Below are 26,668 nucleotides of genomic sequence, written 5' to 3' on the forward strand. Positions count from 1 at the left end.
GACAGACACACACACACACACACACACACACACACACTTGCATAGAAACACCAATCAGTGTGTTCCCAGGTGCAGCCCACACCTATCAGTTTATGGTTTGCGTAGAGGCTAACTTGTTATTTTCCTTTGTAATCTCTCTGCCTACTGAGCCTATGGTGCTGTTTTATTGTGGCTCAATTTGCCTTCATTTTTTTTAATGTTAATGTATTATTATTTAATATATATTATTGTTTTAGTTGCTTAAGAGATATTCCTGACTCTGAATTTGCTCATTGCTATTTTTATGTTTTTGTGCATTATTTGTTGTTGTCATTAAAGGAACAGGTTACTCATCAGTTACTCAGTACTTGAGTAGTTTTTTCACAACATACTTTTTACTTTTACTCAAGTAAATATTTGGGTGACTATTCCTTACTTTTACTTGAGTAATAAATCTCTAAAGTAACAGTATTCTTACTTGAGTACAATTTCTGGCTACTCTACCCACCTCTGACAATAACACACCTTTTCAGTTTCTTTTAACTATTTGCATGATGGCTGTCAACCAAGAAATAAGTCACTTTTTTTGACTTTCAACGCCTAAATCTCTGGACCAACTTCAGATCTGTTGATTGTAACTTTTGTTTTATGCCCTTTTTGTCATGAAAGTTAGTGCATATTTCTATTTCCACAAAAACATTTTAAAATGTGTGTGCGAGGGAAAATCCACAAATGATCATAAGCGCAGAAACAAAAGATTTGTAAAATGTGCCAGAAGGTAACTTTTCACAGAATGAGGGTGAAGAAGGCTGCAAAAACATTTTATTGCTGCCAGGCACGTGGGCAGAACACCTTGAATGTGAAGTGGGTGGAGACCTAAATAGCTCACCTGGTGGGCCACAAGCTTGTCCAGGGTTCCCTGTCTCCAACTGTTTTAATTTAAAACATAAACAGACGGGCGGAAGAAAAGAAGGAAGAGGGCACGCAATGAGGGCCAGGCAGAAAAAAACACCCAATTTTTAGGGAAAGCCGGAACATTGGAGTCTTGAAGGCAATGTCAACTTTTGGTAGTTTCTTCCCTGAAACAGCTTTTGATAGACGAGGAGCTCTTAGTGATGGTCTGGTGGAGTTTGAGGGCTCCAGTCCTTTTGGGGGCCATTGCTGACCCGTGATTGTATTCTGCAGTTTCAGTTGGATTTGCCTTCAAGAACAAGACCTCCTGATCTTTTCAGCTACATTGGAGACAACCGTGAGAAGAGTGGGGGAGGGGCTGGAATGAGAGAAGATACACAGGGGGAGGGGGGGTGGTGGTTTTGTGTGGATCAGTAGAAGACCACACTGGACTTTCCTCCGGGAGGGTTGAGCACCCTGTTGTGCGAGCGGGGCTTGGGTCCCAGGTGAGGCTCGTGGTTCTTCAGGGAGTTATCATCAGGTCCTGGGGAGGAGGAGGCGGGCTCTGGGGGAGGGGCAACATCAGCGACGACAACAGCAGCGGGAGGGTCTTCCTTGGCCGCCAACACACATTGCTCTTTGACCTCGGCCTGGATGATCTCCACCTCGGGTGCTTCAAGGTCAAATACATTTGTGGTGAAAATAAGCATGCTGGCCAAAGTCCTGAAGGACAAACTGGAAGAATAACTAGCGTTTAGACCTCTAAATCAGTGGTTCTCAAATGGGGGTATGCGTACCCCTGGGGGTACTTGAAGGTATGCCAAGGGGTACGTGAGATTTTTTTTAAATGTCTTGTCAAAAAGAAGTGTGAAAAGAAATGCAACAATGCAATATTCAGTGTTGACAGCTAGATTTGTTGTGGACATGTTCCATAAATATTGATGTTAAACATTTCTTTTTTTGTGAAGAAATGTTTAGAATGAAGTTCATGAATCCAGATGGATCTCTATTACAATCCAGATGGATCTCTATTACAATCCAGATGGATCTCTATTACAATCCCCAAAGAGGGCACTTTAAGTTGATGATTACTTCTATGTGTAGAAATCTTTATTTATAATTGAATCACTTGTTTATTTTTCAACAAGTTTTTAGTTATTTTTATATCTTTTTTTTCCAAATAGTTCAAGAAAGACCACAACAAATGAGCAATATTTTGCACTATTATACAATTTAATAAATCAGAAAGTGATGACATAGTGCTGTATTTGACTTCTTTATCAACCAAAAATGCTTAGCTCTGATTAGGGGGTACTTGAATTAAACACATGTTCACAGGGGGTACATCACTGAAAAAAGGTTGAGAACCACTGCTGTAAATGACAGGAGTCAAACTCAAGGCCCAGATCATTTTATATGAAAACCCTAAAAAATTAATTAAGCATAAATAATAAAGTACTTTATATTTTTTAATGAATGTAGGGCTGGGCCATATGGCTGATAATCCATAATAATTGCTTTTTTTTTATGACCAATGGAAATCAGTAACCAGGAGAAAAAAATATGAAATGTTTATATTTTCATTGTAAATGTAACTTCCTGTGATGATATTCCCTCAGCTATCAAGGCAGGAAGGAAATGTCAACACATGGAAACACTCCAACAATGTCAACAATCACATTGAAGACTTCACAATAAGATCTTACAAATCATCAATATGTAAGAAATGCTTCATAAAGTGTAAGACTTCACAATAAGATCTTACAAATCATCAATATGTAAGAAATGCTTCATAAAGTGTAAGAAAATAGTGCACAATGTAAACATGTAGAAACCTGAGAAGAAGTATTTTCTGCAGGTTTAGTGGCAGGAAGTTACGTGCTCTGTGTAACATTTATTTGGTCTGTTATTCCTATTTAAAGGCCTACTGAAATGACATGTTCTTATTTAAACGGGGATAGCAGATCCATTCTATGTGTCATACTTGATCATTTCGCGATATTGCCATATTTTTGCTGAAAGGATTTAGTAGAGAACATCGACGATAAAGGTCGCAACTTTTGGTCTCTGATAAAAAAGCCTTGCCTGTAGCGGAAGTAGCGTGACGTCACAGGTTGAAAGGCTCCTCACATTTCTCCATTGTTTACACCAGCAGCGAGAGAGATTCGGACCGAGAAAGTGACGATTACCCCATTAATTTGAGCCAGGATGAAAGATTTGTGGATGAGGCACGTGAGAGTGAAGGACTAGAGTGCAGTGCAGGACGTATCTTTTTTCGCTCTGACCGTAACTTAGGTACAAGCTGGCTCATTGGATTCCACACTCTCTCCTTTTTCTATTGTGGATCACGGATTTGTATTTTAAACCACCTGGGATACTATATCCTCTTGAAAATGAGAGTCCAGAACGCCAAATGGACATTCACAGTGACTTTTATCTCCACGACGGTGAAGCACTTTAGCTACGGAGCTAACATGATAGCATCGTGCTTAAATGCAGATAGAAACAAAAGAAATAAACCCCTGACTGGAAGGATAGACAGAAGATCAACAATACTATTAAACCATGGACATGTAAATACACGGTTAATGCTGTACCGCCTGGCGAAGCTTAACAATGCTGTTGCTAACGACGCCATTGAAGCTAACTTAGCAACGGGACCTCACAGAGCTATGCTAAAAACATTAGCTATCCACCTACGCCAGCCAGCCCTCATCTGCTCATCAACACCCGTGCTCACCTGCGTTCCAGCGATCGACGGAGCAACGAAGGACTTCACCCGATCATCCATGCGGTCGGTGGCTAGCGTCAGCTAGGCGTCTGCTATCCAAGTCCTCCTGGTTGTGTTGCTGCAGCCAGCCGCTAATACACCGATCCCACCGACAGCTTTCTTCTTTGCAGTCTTCATTGTTCATTAAACAAATCGCAAAAGATTCACCAACACAGATGTCCACAATACTGTGGAATTATGAGATGAAAACAGAGCTTTTTGTATTGGATACAATGTGTCCCAATACTTCCACTTCAACCATTGACGTCACGCGCATACGTCATCATACATACGTCATCATACGTACGTCATCATACATACGTCATCATACATACGTCATCATACATAGACGTCACGCGCATACGTCATCATACATACGTCATCATACATACGTCATCATACATACGCCATCATACATACGTCATCATACATACGTCATCATACATACGTCATCGTACATACGTCATCGTACATACGTCATCATACATACGTCATCATACATAGACCTTTTCAAACGGAAGTTTAGCGGGAAATGTAAAATGTCACTTTATAAGTTAACCCGGCCGTATTGGCGTGTGTTGCAATGTTAAGATGTCATCATTGATATATAAACTATCAGACTGCGTGGTCGCTAGTAGTGGCTTTCAGTAGGCCTTTAAATATGGAAATGAATAATTATTATGCAGTAATTACGATTTAAATATTATTGGACTAAATTATTGTTCTAAAGTGGCACATTTGTTATATTCTGTTATTTTAGTTACACAGTCCTGCACTTTAGTTCCTAGATGGAGTCACCTACCCTGGACTGTCCTTGCTACATTAAGATGGACTGTCCTTGCTACATTAAGATGGACTGTCCTTGCTACATTAAGATGGACTGTCCTTGCTACATTAAGATGGACTGTCCTTGCTACATTAAGATGGACTTGACTAGCCAGGAGTGAGTGTGTAGTACAAGAGAGAAAGCAGGCAAATGTATTTTCTCAAAATCTCCACCTGTAGTTGGCTTGTTACATCAATTCTACCGATGAAACTTTGTGCTCACCTGGTGATTCCGCTTCAGGTCTGACGGTTAGATTGTCCTGTTTAGAAAAACAAACTAAAGTTGTATTTGTGCTGTAAAGTTATAACAAAGTGCAACATTAATACTTTTCCTACGGTATTACTAACAATGAACAGGTTATCACTTAAAGGGGAATTGCTGATCATTCACAATCTCTATGTGAGACAAGAACATATCTTCTAGGCATTTTAAAAAAATAAAATGGTAAATGGTTGCACTTGTATAGCACTTTTGTACCTTGAAGGTACTCAAAGCGCTTTGACACTATTTCCACATTCACACACTGATGGCGGGAGCTGCCATGCAAGGCGCTAACCACGACCCATCAGGAGCAAGGGTGAAGTGTCTTGCCCAAGGACACAACGGACGTGACTAGGTTGGTAGAAGGTGGGGATCGAACCAGGAATCCTCAGGTTGCTGGCACGGCCACTCTCCCAACCGCGCCACGCCGTCCCCAGAGTGAAATATGACAAGTACAATGCAGATAATAGGAGTCATCTATTGTAAAAACATCCAACAATACTCCATTTACACTTGGTGACTTGAATGTTAACCAAATATTCTTAGAAGCGCTAACACAGAGGAACTACTTTTAGTGGCACCGTGATCACAGAGAGCTAACTAGCTTGTGCTGCTATATTGACATGTTGAGCTGCTGCATGGCCTCGGAGTTGGTGAAAGTTCATTGTAGATGATAGTAGAAGGATGTGGACATAAACCCACAAGGTAGTCAACTTTGACATCCAACTTACACCCAGAGATGGCCAGAAAGACACAAAAATACTTTTTTAAAAACCCTTTGTGATGATTGTGATGAATTGTTGACGTCAACATGAATATATAAACATCCCAGTGAGAGCAGACATTGTACAGTAAGTGATTCTTGTATTATGTTTGTATATCTTGTTTAGCACAGAGCAATACTGCTACATGATGCTTAGTGTTTGACTAAAGCTGCATGGATTTAGCACACAGCTTCTAAAACTTGTAGATCATCCTCCTTATATTCAGGATCATAAATAGAAGTTTCTGATCATCATTAGTCTCAAAGTAGTCTTTGTTGTCTCTCATCGAGTCTGCCATGACTAATAGTCTTCTTCTTCTTGGACAAAGTCAACCTCGTGATGCATCTGTGACATTAATACACTCCAGTATGCTTAGCAAATATGACATGCTATTGCTTGGATTGACATGTCCGGCTCATTAATATACTTTACTCCTTTAGTATTTACCATTCAAGTACAAACCCTGTTTCCATATGAGTTGGGAAATGGTGTTAGATGTAAATATAAACGGAATACAATGATCTGCAAATCCTTTTCAAGCCATATTCAGTTGAATATGCTACAAAGACAACATATTTCATGTTCAAACTCATAAACTTTTTTTTTTTTTTGCAAATGATAATTAACTTAGAATTTCGTGGCTGCAACACGTGCCAAAGTAGTTGGGAAAGGGCATGTTCACCACTGTGTTACATGGCCTTTCCTTTTAACAACACTCAGTAAAGGTTTGGGAAGTGAGGAGACACATTTTTGAAGTGGAATTCTTTCCTATTCTTGCTTGATGTACAGCTTAAGTTGTTCAACAGTCCGGGGGTCTCCCTTCTGCTATTTTAGGCTTCATAATGCACCACACATTTTCAATGGGAGACAGGTCTGGACTACAGGCAGGCCAGTCTAGTACCCGCACTCTTTTACTATGAAGCCACGTTGATGTAACACCTGGCTTGGCATTGTCTTGCTGAAATAAGCAGGGGCGTCCATGGTAACGTTGCTTGGATGGCAACATATGTTGCTCCAAAAGCTGTATGTACCTTTCAGCATTAATGGTGCCTTCACAGATGTGTAAGTTACCCATGTCTTGGCCACTAATACACCCCCAAACCATCACACATGCTGGCTTTTACACTTTGCGCCTAGAACAATCCGGATGGTTCTTTTCCTCTTTGGTCCGGAGGACACAACGTCCACAGTTTCCAAAAACAATTTGAAATGTGGACTCGTCAGACCACAGAACACTTTTCCACTTTGTATCAGGTTTCTGAAGTGTTCCTGAGCCCATGTGGTGATATCCTTTACACACTGATGTGGCTTGTTGATGCAGTACAGCCTGAGGGATGGAAGGTCACGGGCTTAGCTGCTTACCTGCAGTGATTTCTCCACATTCTCTGAACCCTTTGATGATATTACGGAGCGTAGATGGTGAAATCCCTCAATTCCTTGCAATAGCTGCTTGAGAAAGGTTGTTCTTAAACTGTTCAACAATTTGCTCAGGCATTTGTTGACAAAGTGGTGACCCTCGCCCCATCCTTGTTTGTGAATGACTGAGCATTTCATGGAATCTACTTTTATACCCAATCATGGCACCCACCTGTTCCCAATTAGCCTGTTCACCTGTGGGATGTTCCAAATAAGTGTTTGATGAGCATTCCTCAACTTTATCAGTATTTATTGCCACCTTTCCCAACTTCTTTGGCACGTGTTGCTGCCATCAAATTCTAAAGTTATAGATTATTTGCAACAAAAAAAATGTTTATCAGTTTGAACATGAAATATGTTGTCTTTGTAGCATATTCAACTGAATATGGCTTGAAAAGGATTTGCAAATCATTGTATTCCATTTATATTTACATCTAACACCATTTCCCAACTCATATGGAAACGGGGTCTGTATTATCCTAATATTCATTGTATTTTATTTTTTAAGAAACTGAAAGCAGAAAGTCAGAGTCAATGATAGTTTGTCAGGAAAAGTATTTCTACGTTTCCCCTCTTGTTTATTTTGTAGACAAATGTGTCACATGACAACAGAAGAAAAATAGCAGTGATGATTCAGTTTGTTAAATGGATATGCGGTCACTAGTTTGTCCTCACAAGACACAAAGTTAACGTAAACTGTGCATGCAACAACAAAGAGTTAAAGCATGAAATGACAAAAAGCATCCAGGAGAGTGTTGATAGCAATGTCCTTGGCTCAGACACACACAAAGAAGTTGTAGACCTCCATGCTTTTACAAGTTGTATGGTGTAGAATGATGTCTAGAGCACAATAGTTCATATGTCTGAGAACACCACCCACAGATAATCCATGATATCACTGCCAGGACAACAGCTTGCCCTCCATAGTTCCATGCCCAGGCCATGGAGATCCACTGGACCCCCCCATCACTACATGACATATACACTTACAGCTTGTGTAAAAAACCATGGAGGGTTTTCCAAGCGTTTTATAGGCGGATCAGAGCGACTCGCTTTGACTCCATTTTTAGCTGACTTTGACAAGAGCTTATTTACGAGTTAGAATGCATAAAAAAAATAAAACGTGTTCTTGTCTCACATCAAGATTGAGAATTGAAGACATTTCTAGATGGGTGTGACATGGCGACACAAGTCATGTAAATATGACTTCAAAATGGACTTTCAGTCACCCTTTAGTTGTAAACATTTGTTCTGCTGACTCCTCCCACTATGGATAAGTGACTTTACCTTTGGTTTGTTGGGGTGAGCTTTGCTCGGGCTTTGGGGCGCTGCATGGTCTGGTGAGGCAAAGATGCTGCTGGTTGGTGCACCTGGTCTCTGCTGGTGGACTGGAGGTTCAGGGTCCCCAAATATCCCACTGCTCTTCCCACCTACATGACAGCAAGTGTTACATTCCATACAGGAACAGGATCAAGTACACTCCACTGCAACAAAACATTGGTCGTAAAAACAGACAGTTTGCTCACTGCAGGTGTTGCAGGTTGAAAATGGACATATGGTCTTACTGCCCTGAACCGGAGCGTTTCTGCTCAAAAGGCTTCTTCATTCATCACTCCAAGCAACGTTTGTAAGTTTTACAATATAACTAAAACAATTCTTACTTACTAAAGCGTCCCATGTGTGACGTCTGTAGGAGTGTTTTCATGGATATTTGTACATGCTATCGTAATGTAATCAAGCTAGCATCATTAGCTAATATGCTAACAGGTTTACAAGTGTCTGTGTTAGTATTATTAACTTACAATGACATTATTTTTGTATTGTTTCAGTTTCACAAATTCCTCAGTAAATTCACCAAAACATCAGCATGGAGTTATTGAGTCTGTTTAGCTGATTGGAGAGCTAGCATGCGCAGCTAGTCGGTCCATGAACATGACTTCTGTTTTGTTTGATCAGCCCTTTTACTGCCGTGTTACAGACATTGTTTGAAAACAATTAAAGTATGTAAATAAACATTTACTAAATATTTCTGTGTAAATAAGTCATATCACAACATTATATATCTGTGACTTAAAGTCTGATGCAGCTAATATATGGGAACATTTTTTTCTTCTAAAATTTAGTTGGTGGGTATATATATAATTGGGTAAATGTTCAAATATTGTCCAACAATAGAGTCATCATAACGTGATAATGATGCATGTCAATGACACATTCTAGCTGTGTCCTCTCTAGCAGCTCACGTCCCACAGTGCAGCACAACATTTAAGTCAGCAATCCTTGCCTCCTTAGCCACAAATTAACTGTGTTGTACAAGTATCATGATCACTGGAGGACAAGGACACACAATAAACTGCACACTGTGGGAGGATACAATAAGCTATGATCTTCAATGTAAACAGATGTGAGTGGAGCAATACAAATATCGTCTGATATTAGTATCGTATGATCCATCCATCCATTTTCTACCGCTTATTCCCTTTGGGGTCGCTGGAGCCTATCTCAGCTACAATCGGGCGGAAGGCAGGGTATGATACTGCAGTTATTACATCAATATTTTTTATTCTCATTTGTTTAGTTTACAGGCTCAGAAAATAAGCCCCTCGACACAGGATGTAAGTCAAAGTCAATAGTAGGAAAGATTTGATCAATATTGTTACACCGCCATCCTGTGTTTTTGTCTAATTAGAATTGTGATAAATAAAGCAACCGTTCAACCATCTTCAAAATGTTAGCTATTTTTAACAGTCTTTGTAACCCAACCAAATGATTCTATTAACATTATCACTGGAATTATGTATCACTCTTATGGTGAAAACGGACTCAAAATCAAAGAAAAAAATGATTCTGTTAGAGATGGACCTATGATAAGTCTGACCAAATATGGCATTTTAATGTATACTGGTATCAGCCTTTTTTCCCCACAAATACATGAGCAGATAGAAGTATTTAGTATATACAAAAACTAGTCAGTGACGTAGTAATGAGCACTGCTCAAGCACGGCTTGAGAAGTTCCTTTTTTTCCACCCCAGCGCTCACATGGCCATACCTCTGCCCAAATTCCAAACTTTGTGTAAAGATCTTGACAAATAGGTGATCATTATATAAGTAAAGAAGAGCATGCAGCAGCTCACACATTATCATACTTTCTGTAACATCCAGGAGGAAATGATGTCAACTATAATCTCCGTAGAATTGTTTTCATTTAAATGTTGGCAATAAACCCTACAATCATGGAGTGGATGGTGAGTTATTGTGGCGTAGAGTAATGCCATAGTGTCACCAATTGTCCAAGGAGATGTTCTATGATTTCAAAAGCACACACGTAATAGAGGTATTTTTGATGGCAAATTAAACATTAGCGCCACATAAAACATTATGTCACTACTGGTCCCACAATGTAGGTTTAAAAAAAAAAAACAGCTTCAAACCTTGTGCAGCTGTTTCCTGACATATACTATTCATGTTCAAATCACTTTTACTGCAAATTAATACCCAAATATCTGTTATTGGCCTCCTCCACTAATATTAATGGGTGTCGGTCCTAAGACAAAACTTTCTGTCTCCCAACAACGGTCAACACATGAGTTTCCATGGCGATGAGTTGAAATAGGCCACACACAACTGATGACTCACAAGTCAAAAGCAACAAGAGTCTTGGGGTCTCAGAGGAAAACAGCAGACCTTTGTACGAGGGGATTATGGCATGAAAGTAACACATTCCCCCCGTCCTTTAAAGCAGACAGCAGGGTCTCACCGGGAGGGTTGGAGCGTCTGGGTACGGTCTGGGGCTCCTCTGGTGAAGCGAACACATTGGAGGCCATCTTGTTTAGTCTTCTAGATTGTGGGGCTTCCTCTTCATAACCTCCAAACAGGTCACTGGAGCCACCGCCTGGAGGCTGCAGCACCCTGCAGACAACAATCCAATTCAAGCAGCCCTCATCTCAAAAGACAAACATAGTGTGATAAAGGGCTGGGCAATATATCGCGGGTTTGTCTCTGTGCGATATAGAAAATGACTATATGGTGATATTGGAGTATACGTTCTCACGCTTTTAGCTGCGGGCATTACACTACATGCGTTTCTTTCTCTTTCTTGTCTCTCCTTCTCACAGAGACATAAAACAAGCGCACCTTCTTACATACGTCACATAAGTATACGCCCTCCCAGAGCAGACAGGTAGCAGTATGGGTAACGTTAGCTGTGGTGCGAGTGGTAATACGAGAGAAAGAAGGTGCGAATCTGGTAACAAATGAAGGAAGAATTAATTCCCAAGAAAAACAGCAGGGGGTCCATCGCCTGGCGGTGGTTTGGCTTCAAGTGGGAATATGTGGAACAGACAACCGTAATTTGTCAAGTGTGGGGCAAAAACGTTGCTACATAAAGTAGCATTACTGCTAATATGTAGCATCATTTGAAAAGTCACCTGCTAGAGAATGAAGAGTGCTTACTCTGCTGTCAACATCTCCGTTTGGTGCCACACCCACAAAATGCAGAGGCAACCATTTCCAGATCAACACCGAATGAAAAAAATAGTCAACATCAGAAGGAGATAACGTCCGCAGGAACCTACCACATAGTGAAGGACGAACACTATTTGATTTCCTATTATGCAGCTAATTTTTATTTGACACTTATTGAAATATCTTGTGTGACATCATGCACACAAGTGCAATTTATTTGTTTTAAACTATTGTAGGTGCGTTCTGTAAAAAAAGTACACTTTAATTTAGTGTTGTTTTTATGTCAGCTTAGTGACATCATGCACAAAAGTGCACTAATAACTGTTTAATAAATACACTTTTAGTTGTGATTTCCCTCTCTGCATGAAAGTTTAAAAGTAGCATATATTAATGCAGTATGAAGAAGAATGTTTGAATGTAGACACATAGAATCATCATACTGCTGTGATTATGTGCATCAAGTGCTCATTCAAGGCTAAGGCAAAATATCCAAATATATATGGTGTATGGTGACATGGACTAAACATATCCACATATATATGGTGTATCGTGACATGGACTAAACATATCCACATATATATGGTGTATCGTGGCATGGACTAAACATATCCACATAAATATGGTGTATCGTGACATGGACTAAACATATCCACATATATATGGTGTATCGTGACATGGACTAAACATATCCACATATATATGGTGTATCGTGACATGGACTAAACATATCCACATATATATGGTGTATCGTGACATGGACTAAACATATCCACATATATATGGTGTATCGTGACATGGACTAAACATATCCACATATATATGGTGTATCGTGACATGGACTAAACATATCCACATATATATGGTGTATCGTGACATGGACTAAACATATCCACATATATATGGTGTATCGTGACATGGACTAAACATATCCACATATATATGGTGTATCGTGACATGGACTAAACATATCCACATATATATGGTGTATCGTGACATGGACTAAACATATCCACATATATATGGTGTATCGTGACATGGCCTAAAAATATCGAGATATTGAAAAAAAGCCCATATCGCCCAGCCCTAGTATGATATTCATGTTGGTGTGAGGATGATGACGTCATGTATGCTAGTTAACATATACATGAATATTATATGGATAGAAATGGCGCCATATTTCAACAAGACTTTATTTGGTTAGGAGAAGCCCACACATGTTCCACTGTAGTCAACTTATCTGTAGCGGTGGAATCAAGAGAGGAAAATGACCAACATTTGACGAGTACAATTTAGCCGCCTAGCATAGCAGCTAAGAGTACAATTTAGCCGCCTAGCATAGCAGCTAGCCCGCAGGCTGCGTCACTTCCGCAGGAGACAACGCCTGCGGTTAGCATGAAAGCTAACTCAACGCTCGCTAACGTGACACAACAAACTAGCACAAAGTAACTCAAGTACTATATAGACAGTTGGTAAAGTAATGATACTATATAGATAGTTGCTAGTAACAATGGAGTGCTTCAAGTCCAAAACTAAAGGTGACATTTATGACGAGTCGAGCAATTGTTTTTGTTTTTGATCTCTTTGCTGTGACTTAACACTCACCTGGAGCTGGGCTTGGAGCCGGTGGCCAGCCCCTGGAACATGTTGGTGGAAGTCATGGCGGTGAGACGTCAACTTGGCTCACTTTGCCAACTGGACGACTTGGAAAGTTCTTCCTTGTGTCAGCAGGCGCGCGCCCACCCAAGCAGCCTCGGGACTGAACAATGGCGGCCCTGCCCCGCCCGGAAGTGACGCAGCACAATATGACTGGGCTCTTTTTTTTATTTTTTTTATATAAACCTTTATTTATAAATTTCAACATTTACAAACAGTTGAGAAATAGTAATCAGAGTAAGTACAAAAACAGTACAAAACAGCGCCATGGGGTTGTAAATTCAAAGTAACTAAAATAGAATGCAATATATATATATATAACAAACAAAGTGCAAAACCATAGGCTCACTCAATTTCAGTAAATAACTTAAATTTGGAACACAGCATCATCGTTTTCACAGCTTTTTGGTTGTTAGAGATAGAGAGTGTTTTAACGTAGAGTTCTAATTCTTGTTTAAAGGCACAAAAAACAGGTCGGGTATTGAGAAAATGACTGGGCTCTTGTCGAGCTGGTGCCAGAGAGTGCGCTTGTTTTGCAACACAGGGCAGTCCGCTTGAAATGACCGGTCAGTAATCTGTACATATGTGACGCGGTACATTGAAGTATTTGCAAACGTTACTGACTCGATTTGATGATTGTGTTATTGTTACTGTAACAGTCATTATAAACTATGCTTCAGAATCAGCATCATCTATTCAATATTATGTTTAGACGGTTACCTACGCTGGTATAGAATCCAAGCGCACTCGATGAGCAAACGTTTGTTAATTTGTTAATCGATATGTCAATTATTTCAGGGCGGAGCTCTTTACAAAATTACTCCAAACATCTCCGTTGGTGTCACAAAAAAAGGCCAATAATTATATATTTGTTCGCACTTTGTGAAGAATATTAGGCCGTTTTTAAACACCCGACAGTAAGACAAATACAATTGGTCCTTTGCAGGGTTTTTCTGATTACCAATTGGTGGAGATTTCTGTCAAACAAACATTAACCTCCGCCCTCTCCGTGTTTCCAACCAATCACAGGGTTTGTTTTCGGGTCGTAGTGGGCGTGCCAAAGCGCGTGGAGGGCGTGACCCACATGAAGTGTCATGTGTAGCAGGCGGAGGGCCGCTGCTAGCTCGCAATGATAGCTCGGATCGCCACAACTGCTCTTTTTTAGGTAATTTCTTATTGTTAATATTCTTTTGGAGGGCGACTATGTGTTTTCCATTGGGATATCCGTGTACACGAGCTGATATTATCATTCTATCAATGAAAAGAACCCATGTCAAGGCTTAGCTAGCCATGTTAGCTTGCTTGGCAGTAGATGCGCAATGAATGGGAGTGAGTGTATCTGCTAAGGTTCATTGTTACAATCATCATTGCTTCAACTAGTCTCTTGTTTGTAAACGCAGGTCCACCCTGAATCAGACATCATTTACATTTAAACTGCAGGGGTTTTCATCTAAGAGGACCTGTCTGCTACAAAGACAACATATTTGCACGTTAAACAACATGATATCATGTTTATCCACACTTGTCAAACAGCATCCTGTTTATAAAATCATATTGTTGCAACAGTGCCATTTCTCATTTGGAAAAGTATGTTGTTACAACAATGCAATTTCTAACTTGGTTAGGCTTTAAAACAGGCGTTTGTGGTCAATGACAACCTTGTATGATCTTGTCAAGCATTAAAAGATAATAACTGTAGTTAAAAATGCACTGTAAACATTGCAGCTCTATGACATGTGCCTGCATGGAATTATTATAAGTGTGTCATCAATACACCAGATTCTGATTGCCAATGTCAACAATTGCAGGATGCATATGACAATAAATGTCTTCAAGGAGTAGGTGACTACACGTTTATTATTGTCGTCTCTGGTGCAAGAAGTGTGGCTTATTGCTGATATTGCAGTTGTTGGAAGTTGTTGAGCAGTTTAGTAAAAGGGTGGGACAGACCAGCGTAGAAGTGCAGAGTTGTATTATTATGTAGTAGTTTAGTAAAAGTGTTTGACAGAGCAGAGTAAAAGCACAGAGTTGTATTATTGTTGGCATTGTAATTGTTGAGTAGTTTAGTAAAAGTGTTGGACAGACCAGTGTAGAAGTGCAGAGTTGTATTATTATGTAGTAGTTTAGTAAAAGTGCAGAGTTGTATTATGATGTAATAAAAGTGCAGAGTTGTATTATGATGTAGTAGTTTAGTAAAAGTGCAGAGTTGTATTATTATGTAGTAGTTTAGTAAAAGTGCAGAGTTGTATTATGATGTAATAAAAGTGCAGAGTTGTATTATGATGTAGTAGTTTAGTAAAAGTGCAGAGTTGTATTATGATGTAGTAAAAGTGCAGAGTTGTATTATGATGTAGTAAAAGTGCAGAGTTGTATTATGATGTAGTAAAAGTGCAGAGTTGTATTATGATTTAGTAAAAGTGCAGAGTTGTATTAGGATGTAGTAAAAGTGCAGAGTTGTATTAGGATGTAGTAGTTTAGTGTTTGCTGCACAAGATCGGGCCAGAAAGCGACCGTGTCTGGGTGGATGTATTCTGCCCGCTTTGGGTGGATGTATTCTGCCCGCTTTGCTCGCTTGTTGGCGGCAGAAGCGCTCGGAGTCATGGTGAAGAGAAAGAAGACGTCGCCCACTTCCGAAGAGCAGGAAAATGGGTAAAATTGCGTGGGAAATAACGACTTTGACTCCGTCTTCTTGTCTTTCTACAGGCGCTAAAGTCGAAAGCTCGCATTTGAATGTTTGCTGCTAATGGAGCTGGAAGTGTGTGAATTGTGAGGCTTGGCGAGCCCGCCATGTGTGTTTGTGAGCTCCATTGGCAGAGAAAAGAGTATTTAGCTGTTGTTTTGTCGGGACTGCAAGAGGATTGAAACAAACATGGCGGCCATGTTGTTAAGCAGCGAACGTCGTGTTTGGAACTTCTTCTGCTCATCTTCCTCTCCTCTTCTGTCTCTCCCGCTCCCCGTGCTCCGCCAGCATGACACCGGGCTCCAGGGAGGACATCGCCGTGGACGGCAGGACACATCCGTCTAGAAGAGCCGAGGAGGAGAGCGAGGATTGCGGCACAAAGGGAGACGAAGCCTCGGCTAAACTCAGCCCCGCTTCGAAGTCTCCACCCGGACCCGCTCCCACCCGCCCAGCCCCAGTCCCAGTCCCTGTCCCAGTCCCTGTCCCGGCCTTAGCGGAGTCCAGCACGCCGAGCCACGACCAGCACCATTTCCTCCGCTCCAGCGTTCGACCTCCCAGCAAAAGGATCCGGAAGGATTCCGTGGGCTCGGCCATCAACGGCCATGGCGGGGCCAAAGCAAAAGGTACCTCAGTCTTCATTATTTCTACTTTCACTTCTAATCCTGCATTGTCACTTTTAACATAATCATTCTTAAAATACTTGCAAGCACCTCACTAAAACTTGCATTGTCACTTTTAACATAATATTTCTTAATATACTTGTCTAATAATCAACACCTTCTGTGGTGACCATCATTCTTCATATGTTCTACAAAGCATCATCAACACCTACAATGGTACATACTACTTCTTAATATACTTGTCTAATCATCAACACCTACAATGGTACATACTACTTCTTAATATACTTTTCTAATCATCAACACCTACAATGGTACATACTACTTCTTAATATACTTGTCTAATCATCAACACCTACAATGGTACATACTACTTCTTAATATACTTGTCTAATCATCAACACCTACAATGGAACATACTACTTCTTAATATACTTGTCTAATCATCAACACCTACAATGGAACATACTACTTCTTAATATACTTGTCTAATCATCAACACCTACAATGGAACATACTACTTCTTAATATACTTGTCTAATCATCAACACCTACAATGGAACATACTACTTCTTAATATACTTGTCTAATCATCAACACCTACAATGGTACATAATACTTCTTAATATACTTGTCTAATCATCAACACCTACAATGGTACATACTACTTCTTAATATACTTGTCTAATCATCAACACCTACAATGGTACATAATACTTCTTAATATACTTGTCTAATCATCAACACCTACAATGGAACATACTACTACTTAATATACTTGTCTAATCATCAACACCTACAATGGTACATACTACTTCTTAATATACTTGTCTAATCATCAACACCTACAATGGTACATACTACTTCTTAATATACTTTTCTAATCATCAACACCTACAATGGTACATACTACTTCTTAATATACTTGTCTAATCATCAACACCTACAATGGTACATACTACTTCTTAATATACTTGTCTAATCATCAACACCTACAATGGTACATACTACTTCTTAATATACTTGTCTAATCATCAACACCTACAATGGAACATACTACTTCTTAATATACTTGTCTAATCATCAACACCTACAATGGTACATACTACTTCTTAATATACTTGTCTAATCATCAACACCTACAATGGTACATACTACTTCTTAATATACTTGTCTAATCATCAACACCTACAATGGTACATACTACTTCTTAATATACTTTTCTAATCATCAACACCTACAATGGTACATACTACTTCTTAATATACTTTTCTAATCATCAACACCTACAATGGAACATACTACTTCTTAATATACTTGTCTAATCATCAACACCTACAATGGAACATACTACTTCTTAATATACTTGTCTAATCATCAACACCTACAATGGAACATACTACTTCTTAATATACTTGTCTAATCATCAACACCTACAATGGAACATACTACTTCTTAATATACTTGTCTAATCATCAACACCTACAATGGAACATACTACTTCTTAATATACTTGTCTAATCATCAACACCTACAATGGTACATAATACTTCTTAATATACTTGTCTAATCATCAACACCTACAATGGTACATACTACTTCTTAATATACTTGTCTAATCATCAACACCTACAATGGTACATAATACTTCTTAATATACTTGTCTAATCATCAACACCTACAATGGAACATACTACTACTTAATATACTTGTCTAATCATCAACACCTACAATGGTACATACTACTTCTTAATATACTTGTCTAATCATCAACACCTACAATGGTACATACTACTTCTTAATATACTTTTCTAATCATCAACACCTACAATGGTACATACTACTTCTTAATATACTTGTCTAATCATCAACACCTACAATGGTACATACTACTTCTTAATATACTTGTCTAATCATCAACACCTACAATGGTACATACTACTTCTTAATATACTTGTCTAATCATCAACACCTACAATGGAACATACTACTTCTTAATATACTTGTCTAATCATCAACACCTACAATGGTACATACTACTTCTTAATATACTTGTCTAATCATCAACACCTACAATGGTACATACTACTTCTTAATATACTTGTCTAATCATCAACACCTACAATGGTACATACTACTTCTTAATATACTTGTCTAATCATCAACACCTACAATGGTACATACTACTTCTTAATATACTTGTCTAATCATCAACACCTACAATGGAACATACTACTTCTTAATATACTTGTCTAATCATCAACACCTACAATGGTACATACTACTTCTTAATATACTTGTCTAATCATCAACACCTACAATGGAACATACTACTTCTTAATATACTTGTCTAATCATCAACACCTACAATGGAACATACTACTTCTTAATATACTTGTCTAATCATCAACACCTACAATGGTACATACTACTTCTTAATATACTTGTCTAATCATCAACACCTACAATGGTACATACTACTTCTTAATATACTTGTCTAATCATCAACACCTACAATGGAACATACTACTTCTTAATATACTTGTCTAATCATCAACACCTACAATGGAACATACTACTTCTTAATATACTTGTCTAATCATCAACACCTACAATGGAACATACTACTTCTTAATATACTTGTCTAATCATCAACACCTACAATGGTACATACTACTTCTTAATATACTTGTCTAATCATCAACACCTACAATGGTACATACTACTTCTTAATATACTTGTCTAATCATCAACACCTACAATGGTACATAATACTTCTTAATATACTTGTCTAATCATCAACACCTACAATGGAACATACTACTTCTTAATATACTTGTCTAATCATCAACACCTACAATGGTACATACTACTTCTTAATATACTTGTCTAATCATCAACACCTACAATGGAACCTACTACTTCTTAATATACTTGTCTAATCATCAACACCTACAATGGAACATACTACTTCTTAATATACTTGTCTAATCATCAACACCTACAATGGAACATACTACTTCTTAATATACTTGTCTAATCATCAACACCTACAATGGTACATACTACTTCTTAATATACTTGTCTAATCATCAACACCTACAATGGAACATACTACTTAATATACTTGTCTAATCATCAACACCTACAATGGTACATACTACTTCTTAATATACTTGTCTAATCATCATCACCTATAATGGAACATACTACTTCTTAATATACTTGTCTAATCATCAACACCTACAATGGAACATACTACTTCTTAATATACTTGTCTAATCATCAACACCTACAATGGTACATACTACTTCTTAATATACTTGTCTAATCATCAACACCTACAATGGAACATACTACTTCTTAATATACTTGTCTAATCATCAACACCTACAATGGTACATACTACTTCTTAATATACTTGTCTAATCATCAACACCTACAATGGTACATACTACTTCTTAATATACTTGTCTAATCATCAACACCTACAATGGAACATACTACTTCTTAATATACTTGTCTAATCATCAACACCTACAATGGAACATACTACTTCTTAATATACTTGTCTAATCATCAACACCTACAATGGTACATACTACTTCTTAATATACTTGTCTAATCATCAACACCTACAATGGAACATACTACTTCTTAATATACTTGTCTAATCATCAACACCTACAATAGAACATACTACTTCTTAATATACTTGTCTAATCATCAACACCTACAATGGAACATACTACTTCTTAATATACTTGTCTAATCATCAACACCTACAATGGAACATACTACTTCTTAATATACTTGTCTAATCATCAACACCTACAATGGAACATACTACTTCTTAATATACTTGTCTAATCATCAACACCTACAATGGTACATACTACTTCTTAATATACTTGTCTAATCATCAACACCTACAATGGTACATACTACTTCTTAATATACTTGTCTAATCATCAACACCTACAATAGAACATACTACTTCTTAATATACTTGTCTAATCATCAACACCTACAATGGAACATACTACTTCTTAATATACTTGTCTAATCATCAACACCTACAATGGTACATACTACTTCTTAATATACTTGTCTAATCATCAACACCTACAATGGAACATACTACTTCTTAATATACTTGTCTAATCATCAACACCTACAATGGAACATACTACTTCTTAATATACTTGTCTAATCATCAACACCTACAATGGAACATACTACTTCTTAATATACTTGTCTAATCATCAACACCTACAATGGAACATACTACTTCTTAATATACTTGTCTAATCATCAACACCTACAATGGAACATACTACTTCTTAATATACTTGTCTAATCATCAACACCTACAATGGAACATACTACTTCTTAATATACTTGTCTAATCATCAACACCTACAATGGAACATACTACTTCTTAATATACTTGTCTAATCATCAACACCTACAATGGAACATACTACTTCTTAATATACTTGTCTAATCCTCAACACCTACAATGGAACATACTACTTCTTAATATACTTGTCTAATCATCAACACCTACAATGGTACATACTACTTCTTAATATACTTGTCTAATCATCAACACCTACAATGGTACATACTACTTCTTAATATACTTGTCTAATCATCAACACCTACAATGGAACATACTACTTCTTAATATACTTGTCTAATCATCAACACCTACAATGGTACATACTACTTCTTAATATACTTGTCTAATCATCAACACCTACAATGGTACATACTACTTCTTAATATACTTGTCTAATCATCAACACCTACAATGGTACATACTACTTCTTAATATACTTGTCTAATCATCAACACCTACAATGGTACATACTACTTCTTAATATACTTGTCTAATCATCAACACCTACAATGGTACATAATACTTCTTAATATACTTGTCTAATCATCAACACCTACAATGGAACATACTACTACTTAATATACTTGTCTAATCATCAACACCTACAATGGTACATACTACTTCTTAATATACTTGTCTAATCATCAACACCTACAATGGTACATACTACTTCTTAATATACTTTTCTAATCATCAACACCTACAATGGTACATACTACTTCTTAATATACTTGTCTAATCATCAACACCTACAATGGTACATACTACTTCTTAATATACTTGTCTAATCATCAACACCTACAATGGAACATACTACTTCTTAATATACTTGTCTAATCATCAACACCTACAATGGAACATACTACTTCTTAATATACTTGTCTAATCATCAACACCTACAATGGAACATACTACTTCTTAATATACTTGTCTAATCATCAACAGGGTCAAATGTTAACAAAAGTAATAAGCAAATATGTGTGAATTTAGGTTGATTGAGTGTTGCAAAAAAGACACAAACTGGGCTGGACGATGTGTCACTTTGAAGTCTTTGATCTCAATGAGCGTTATTTGTTATGGCCCATCTAAAACTGTTTTTTTCAACCTTTTCTGAGCCAAGGCATATTTTTTTCATTGAAAAAATCCAGAGGCAGAAAATCCACCAGCAGAAAACATAAAAAAATGAAACTTAGCAGCCGATATTGACAATAAAAAGTCGTTCTTGCAAGTGTTGGATATGAATTTAAAGCATAACCAAACATGCATCAGTATAGCTCTTGTCTCAAAGTAGGCGTACTGTCACCACCTGTCACGTCACGCCCTGACTTTTTTGGTGTTTTCCTGTGTGTAGTGTTTTAGTTATAGTCTTGCACTTCTATTTTGGTGGCTTTTCCTGTTTTGTTGGTATTTTCGTGTAGCAGTTTCATGTCTTCCTTGAACGCTATTCCCCGCACCTGCTTTGTTTTTAGTAATCAAGACTATTTAAGTTGTGCAGACGCTATCCTTCATTGTTGATTGTCATGTCATGTACAGATGTACTTTGTGGACACCATCTGCTCCACACGCTGTAAGTCTTTGCTGTCATCCAGCATTCTGTTTTTGTTTACTTTGCAGCCAGTTCAGTTTTAGTTTCGTTTTGCATAGCCATCCCTAAGCTTCAATGCCTTTTCTGAGCGACCCTCGCCTTTTGTTTATTTTTGGTTTAAGCATTAGATACCTCCCCCATATTGTGATCACAACAAACCATGTTCCCGACATCTACAAAGCAATTAGCTACCTGCTGCCACCTACTGATATGGTAGAGTATTACACGGTTACTCTGCCGAGCTCTAGACAGCACCGACACTCAACTACGGCACATTTGCGGATTATAATTACTGGTTTGCAAAAAATATTTTGAACCCAATTAGGTGAAACTACATAATCTCCTACGGCAGTGGTCCCCAACCACCGATTGGTTCAAGAAATAAAAAATAATTTAATTTGTTTTATTTTTTTGTTTTTTTATGAAATCAACATAAAAAACACAATATATACATTATATATCAATATAGATCAATACAGTCTGCAGGGATACAGTCCGTAAGCACACATGATTGTATTTATTTATGTTAAAAAAAAAATAAAAAATTGTTTTAATACACCCCCCCACCCCCCACCGGTCCGTGGGACAAATTTTCAAGCGTTGACTGGTCCGCAGCTACAAAAAGGTTGGGGACCACTGTCCTACGGCACACTAGTGGTTGAAAAACACTGATCTAAAATAAGGACCAGGATATTGGGTGAAAACAGTTTTATAACCTTCCTGAATATAATCGCCTCAGCTATAAAGGTAGAAAGTAGAGGAAATGTCAACACAAGCGTTAGAATATATTATCCATATGTCCAGTTATATTCCTAAAATTCAACTCCATCGGTCAAGTTTGCCATCCGCAAGATACCGTAGGTATCAGTCCAACATTGTTTTAAACGGCAGTCGATCAATACTAGAAGAAGAGAAGATTGGATTTAAGAACAGCAGACTTGATATGAAGTTTAGCACTTTATAAGAAGCCTGAACCACTAAATCATTGACAGAAAATTCTGATTATTTCAAACTAGAGCTTTTATTGGTCCTATTGAACAAATCACATTTTTATATATGATGTTCAATTTGTATCATATTTGACACAGCCGCTCACAATACATATAGATATATATGTATATATATATTATATATATTGTTAACAAAGCAAAACATACACGTAGACATAAATATCTACCATGTTCATTCTAAACATTAAAATGTCCTAATCATCTCTCCAAGCTGCTCCAGATCACTTGAGTTCACATTCTGCATCATTTTCAAAGTGTACTCAATCTTGTCAATATTTGCCATCTAAAAATGTACAAAGAAGTCAACATCATTATGTATTTTTTTATTTGATTTATTTTCTCTCTCTCATATAAATCAGAAAGCTATAATTTATTATCGCAACAAAATAATACAACAAATCGGATATGCATATTTGTGTAATGTTAACACATTTCTTTATTCAAAACATCTAAAGACTGTTATAATGCATGAAATGCAATTAAATTCCAATTGACTAATTTAAATGTTTAATTTAAGAAGGGGAACCGCACGGTGTGTTCCAACTATGGTGGGATCACACTCCCCAGCCTTCCCGGTAAGGTCTATTCAGGTGTACTGAAGAGGAGGCTACGCCGGATAGTCCAACCTCGGATTCAAGAGGAACAGTGTGGTTTTCATCCTGGTCGTGGAACGGTAGACCAGCTCTATACTCTCGGCAGGGTCCTTGAGGGTGCATGGTAGTTTGCCCAACCAGTCTACATATGCTTTGTGGACTTGGAAAAGGTATTGGACCGTGTCCCTTGGGAAGTCCTGTGGGGAGTGCTCAGAGAGTATGAGGTAATGGACTGTCTGATTGTGGTGGTCTGCTCCCTGTACGATCAGTGTCAGAGCTTAGTCCGCTCCCTGTATGATCAGTGCCAGAGCTTGGTCCACATTGCCGGCAGTAAGTTAGACCCGTTTCCAGTGAGGTTTGGACTCCACCAAGGCTGGCCTTTGTCACCCATTCTGTTCTTAACTTTTATGGACAGAATTTCTAGGCGCGGGATCCGGTTTGGTGGCTGCAGGATTAGGTCTCTGCTTTTTGCAGATGATGAGGTCCTGATGGCTTCATCTGGCCAGGATCTTCAGCTCTCACTGGATCGGTTCGCAGCCGAGTGTGAAGCGGCTGCGATGAGAATCAGCACCTCCATGTCCGAATCCATGGTTCTCGCCTGGAAAAGGGTGGAGTGCCATCTCCAGGTTGGAGAGGAGATCTTGCCCCAAGTGGAGGAGTTCAAGTACCTCGGAGTCTTGTTCACGAGTGAGGGAAGAGTGGATGGTGAGATGGACAGGCGGATCGGTGCGGTATCTTCAGTAATGCGGACGCTGTATCGATCCGTTGTGGTGAAGAAGGAGCTGAGCCGGAAGGCAAAGCTCTCAATTTAGCGGTCGATCTACGTTCTAAGGCTGCAGCTAACGATTATTTTTCTATCGATTAATCTATAGATTATTTGTTCGATTAATCGGTTAATCTATAGATTATTTTTTTCGATTCATCTATAGATTATTTTTCCTTTTACCGATTATTTTTTATTTTATTTTATTTAAAATGAAGATGAAAAAATAAAAGTAGGCCAGTTTTTTCAAAAGGCATGGCTTTTATTTACAAAAAAAAAGTATGGCCACTCAGTCAACATTGACAACAACATGACAAAATATTCTTTAACAATGTAAACATTTAAAACTTTTAACATATAACAAAATTAAAAGTAGCTTATTTGCTTTTTAATGTGCAAATATAAAAGTAAACATCCAGTGCAAATCTTAATATTCTGCAATAGTATAAGCATTTCAAAAGTAACAGTATTGCTTATTTTGCTTTAAAATGTGCAAAAATAAAGATAAACATCCAATACAAAAAAGTGCAAAACGAAATATTCTGTAACAAAAGTGTAAACATTTCAACAAAAGTGAAAGTATTGCTTATTTGCTAAAATGTGCAAAAATAAAGATAAACATCAATACAAAAAAGTGCCAATCTAAATATTCTGGAGCACTGTAAACATTAAGTATTGCTTTTAAAATGTGCAAAATAAACATCCAGTCCAACACAGTACACAATAACCAATTCTACTCATTCCAGTGAGTGACTAACAGTTGTAATGAAGAAAGGTTAGCATGTCTACTTGCTTTGCTTCTTTTCTTGTTTACAATATTCCCAGCAGCTGAAAATAGGCGCTCAGAAGGGGTCGATGTGGCTGGAACTGAGAGCTAATTAGCCTTCACCTCAAGCCAGGACTGCGAGTGAGCTGAGCTGCAGTTTAAGTTTCTAGTAGGTCAACGGGCTCATAGTGATGTTACTAGTAGTTGACTGGGAGGTGTTTATTATCATTTGGGGAGAGTCCGCTGCCTGATGCTCACCTGCTAAACACCTATCTGCTCCACCCTGAAGCGCTGACTACATGCGCTCTGAATACGCACTGCTGATTGGCTGATAATGCTTCGTGTGTACCAATCAGATGGTTGTGTGGGTGGGACAATGCTGCGTGTGTACCAATCAGATGGTTGTATGGGTGGGACAATGCTGCGTGTGTACTAATCAGATGGTTGTATGGGTGGGACAATGCTGCGTGTGTACCAATCAGATGGTTGTATGGGTGGGTCAATGCTGCGTGCTGAGACAGAGGCAGCCGCAGAAGGAGCAAAGCAACTTGTTAAGACTTTAGCAGCTAAAGTTAGCTTTAGCTTAGAAACTCGTTCGGTACACCCCCGTACCGAACCGAAAGCCCCGTACCGAAACGGTTCAATACAAAACACATAACGTTACACCCCTAGCAGATACAAATGACACATTCATGTTTTTGTGTAATGATGACAACGTATGCTAACGCGGACGATTGACTAGTTCATGGTTTTCTTTTCAAATGTTCGTTCATAGCCGTTGTGCTGCTATGTTAGGCCATTTACGCTCGACACTGTGCATACAACAACATTAGTAGGCTGTGTATTGAAATACTCCCACACTTTTGACGACTTTTGGCGTGCGTTTTTCCCCTCGCTCGCACAGTCTGCTTTGCGCTCCGCCATGACGGTAGTGTGACGTAATTATGCGACGCGTCGACGCACAAAAACGGCGTCGACGTATTTACATAACCGATGACGTCGACTATGTCGACGCGTCGTTTCAGCCTTACTACGTTCCCATCCTCACCTATGGTCATGAGCTTTGGGTTATGACCGAAAGGACAAGATCACGGGTACAAGCGGCCCAAATGAGTTTCCTCTGCCGGGTGGCGGGTCTCTCCCTTAGAGATAGGGTGAGAAGCTCTGCCATCCGGGAGGAGCTCAAAGTAAAGCTGCTGCTCCTCCACATGGAGAGGAGCC

The 26,668-nt window shown here is 38.5% G+C and overlaps 2 protein-coding genes across 2 annotated transcripts in view; one reads left to right on the forward strand and one right to left on the reverse strand.

Moving 5' to 3' along the window:
* Positions 1-784: 784 nt before the first annotated feature.
* jpt2 (Jupiter microtubule associated homolog 2) lies at positions 785-13,168 on the reverse strand. Its single transcript, XM_062036471.1, has 5 exons — positions 12,975-13,168; positions 10,666-10,817; positions 8,195-8,337; positions 4,689-4,725; positions 785-1,543 (listed from the first exon to the last, which is right to left on the reverse strand). The coding sequence occupies exons 1-5, from the start codon at positions 13,028-13,030 to the stop codon at positions 1,302-1,304; spliced, it is 630 nt and encodes a 209-aa protein (XP_061892455.1). The 5' UTR covers positions 13,031-13,168; the 3' UTR covers positions 785-1,301.
* A 2,335-nt stretch (positions 13,169-15,503) lies between these two features.
* Positions 15,504-26,668, forward strand: part of cramp1 (cramped chromatin regulator homolog 1) — a gene marked incomplete at its 3' end in the record, with an annotated part of 54,378 nt that continues 43,213 nt past the window's right edge. The window contains exons 1-2 of the mRNA XM_062036662.1: positions 15,504-15,674; positions 15,994-16,328. Coding sequence (XP_061892646.1) covers positions 15,550-15,674; positions 15,994-16,328 — 460 coding nt within the window. The remainder of the gene's footprint in view (positions 15,675-15,993; positions 16,329-26,668) is intronic.

Source organism: Entelurus aequoreus, linkage group LG25 (assembly GCF_033978785.1).
Source record: "Entelurus aequoreus isolate RoL-2023_Sb linkage group LG25, RoL_Eaeq_v1.1, whole genome shotgun sequence".
Lineage (NCBI taxonomy): Eukaryota > Metazoa > Chordata > Actinopteri > Syngnathiformes > Syngnathidae > Entelurus > Entelurus aequoreus.

Excerpts from the sequence above, each read along its gene's own strand:
- jpt2 (XM_062036471.1), bottom strand. The coding sequence starts at position 13,030 with ATGACTTCCACCAACATGTTCCAGGGGCTGGCCACCGGCTCCAAGCCC. Across the intron at positions 8,338-10,665 it reads CAGACGCTCCAACCCTCCCG|GTGGGAAGAGCAGTGGGATA; the intron begins GTGAGACCCTGC and ends GCTGTCATGTAG. Across the intron at positions 4,726-8,194 it reads CTCACCCCAACAAACCAAAG|GACAATCTAACCGTCAGACC; the intron begins GTAAAGTCACTT and ends TTTTCTAAACAG.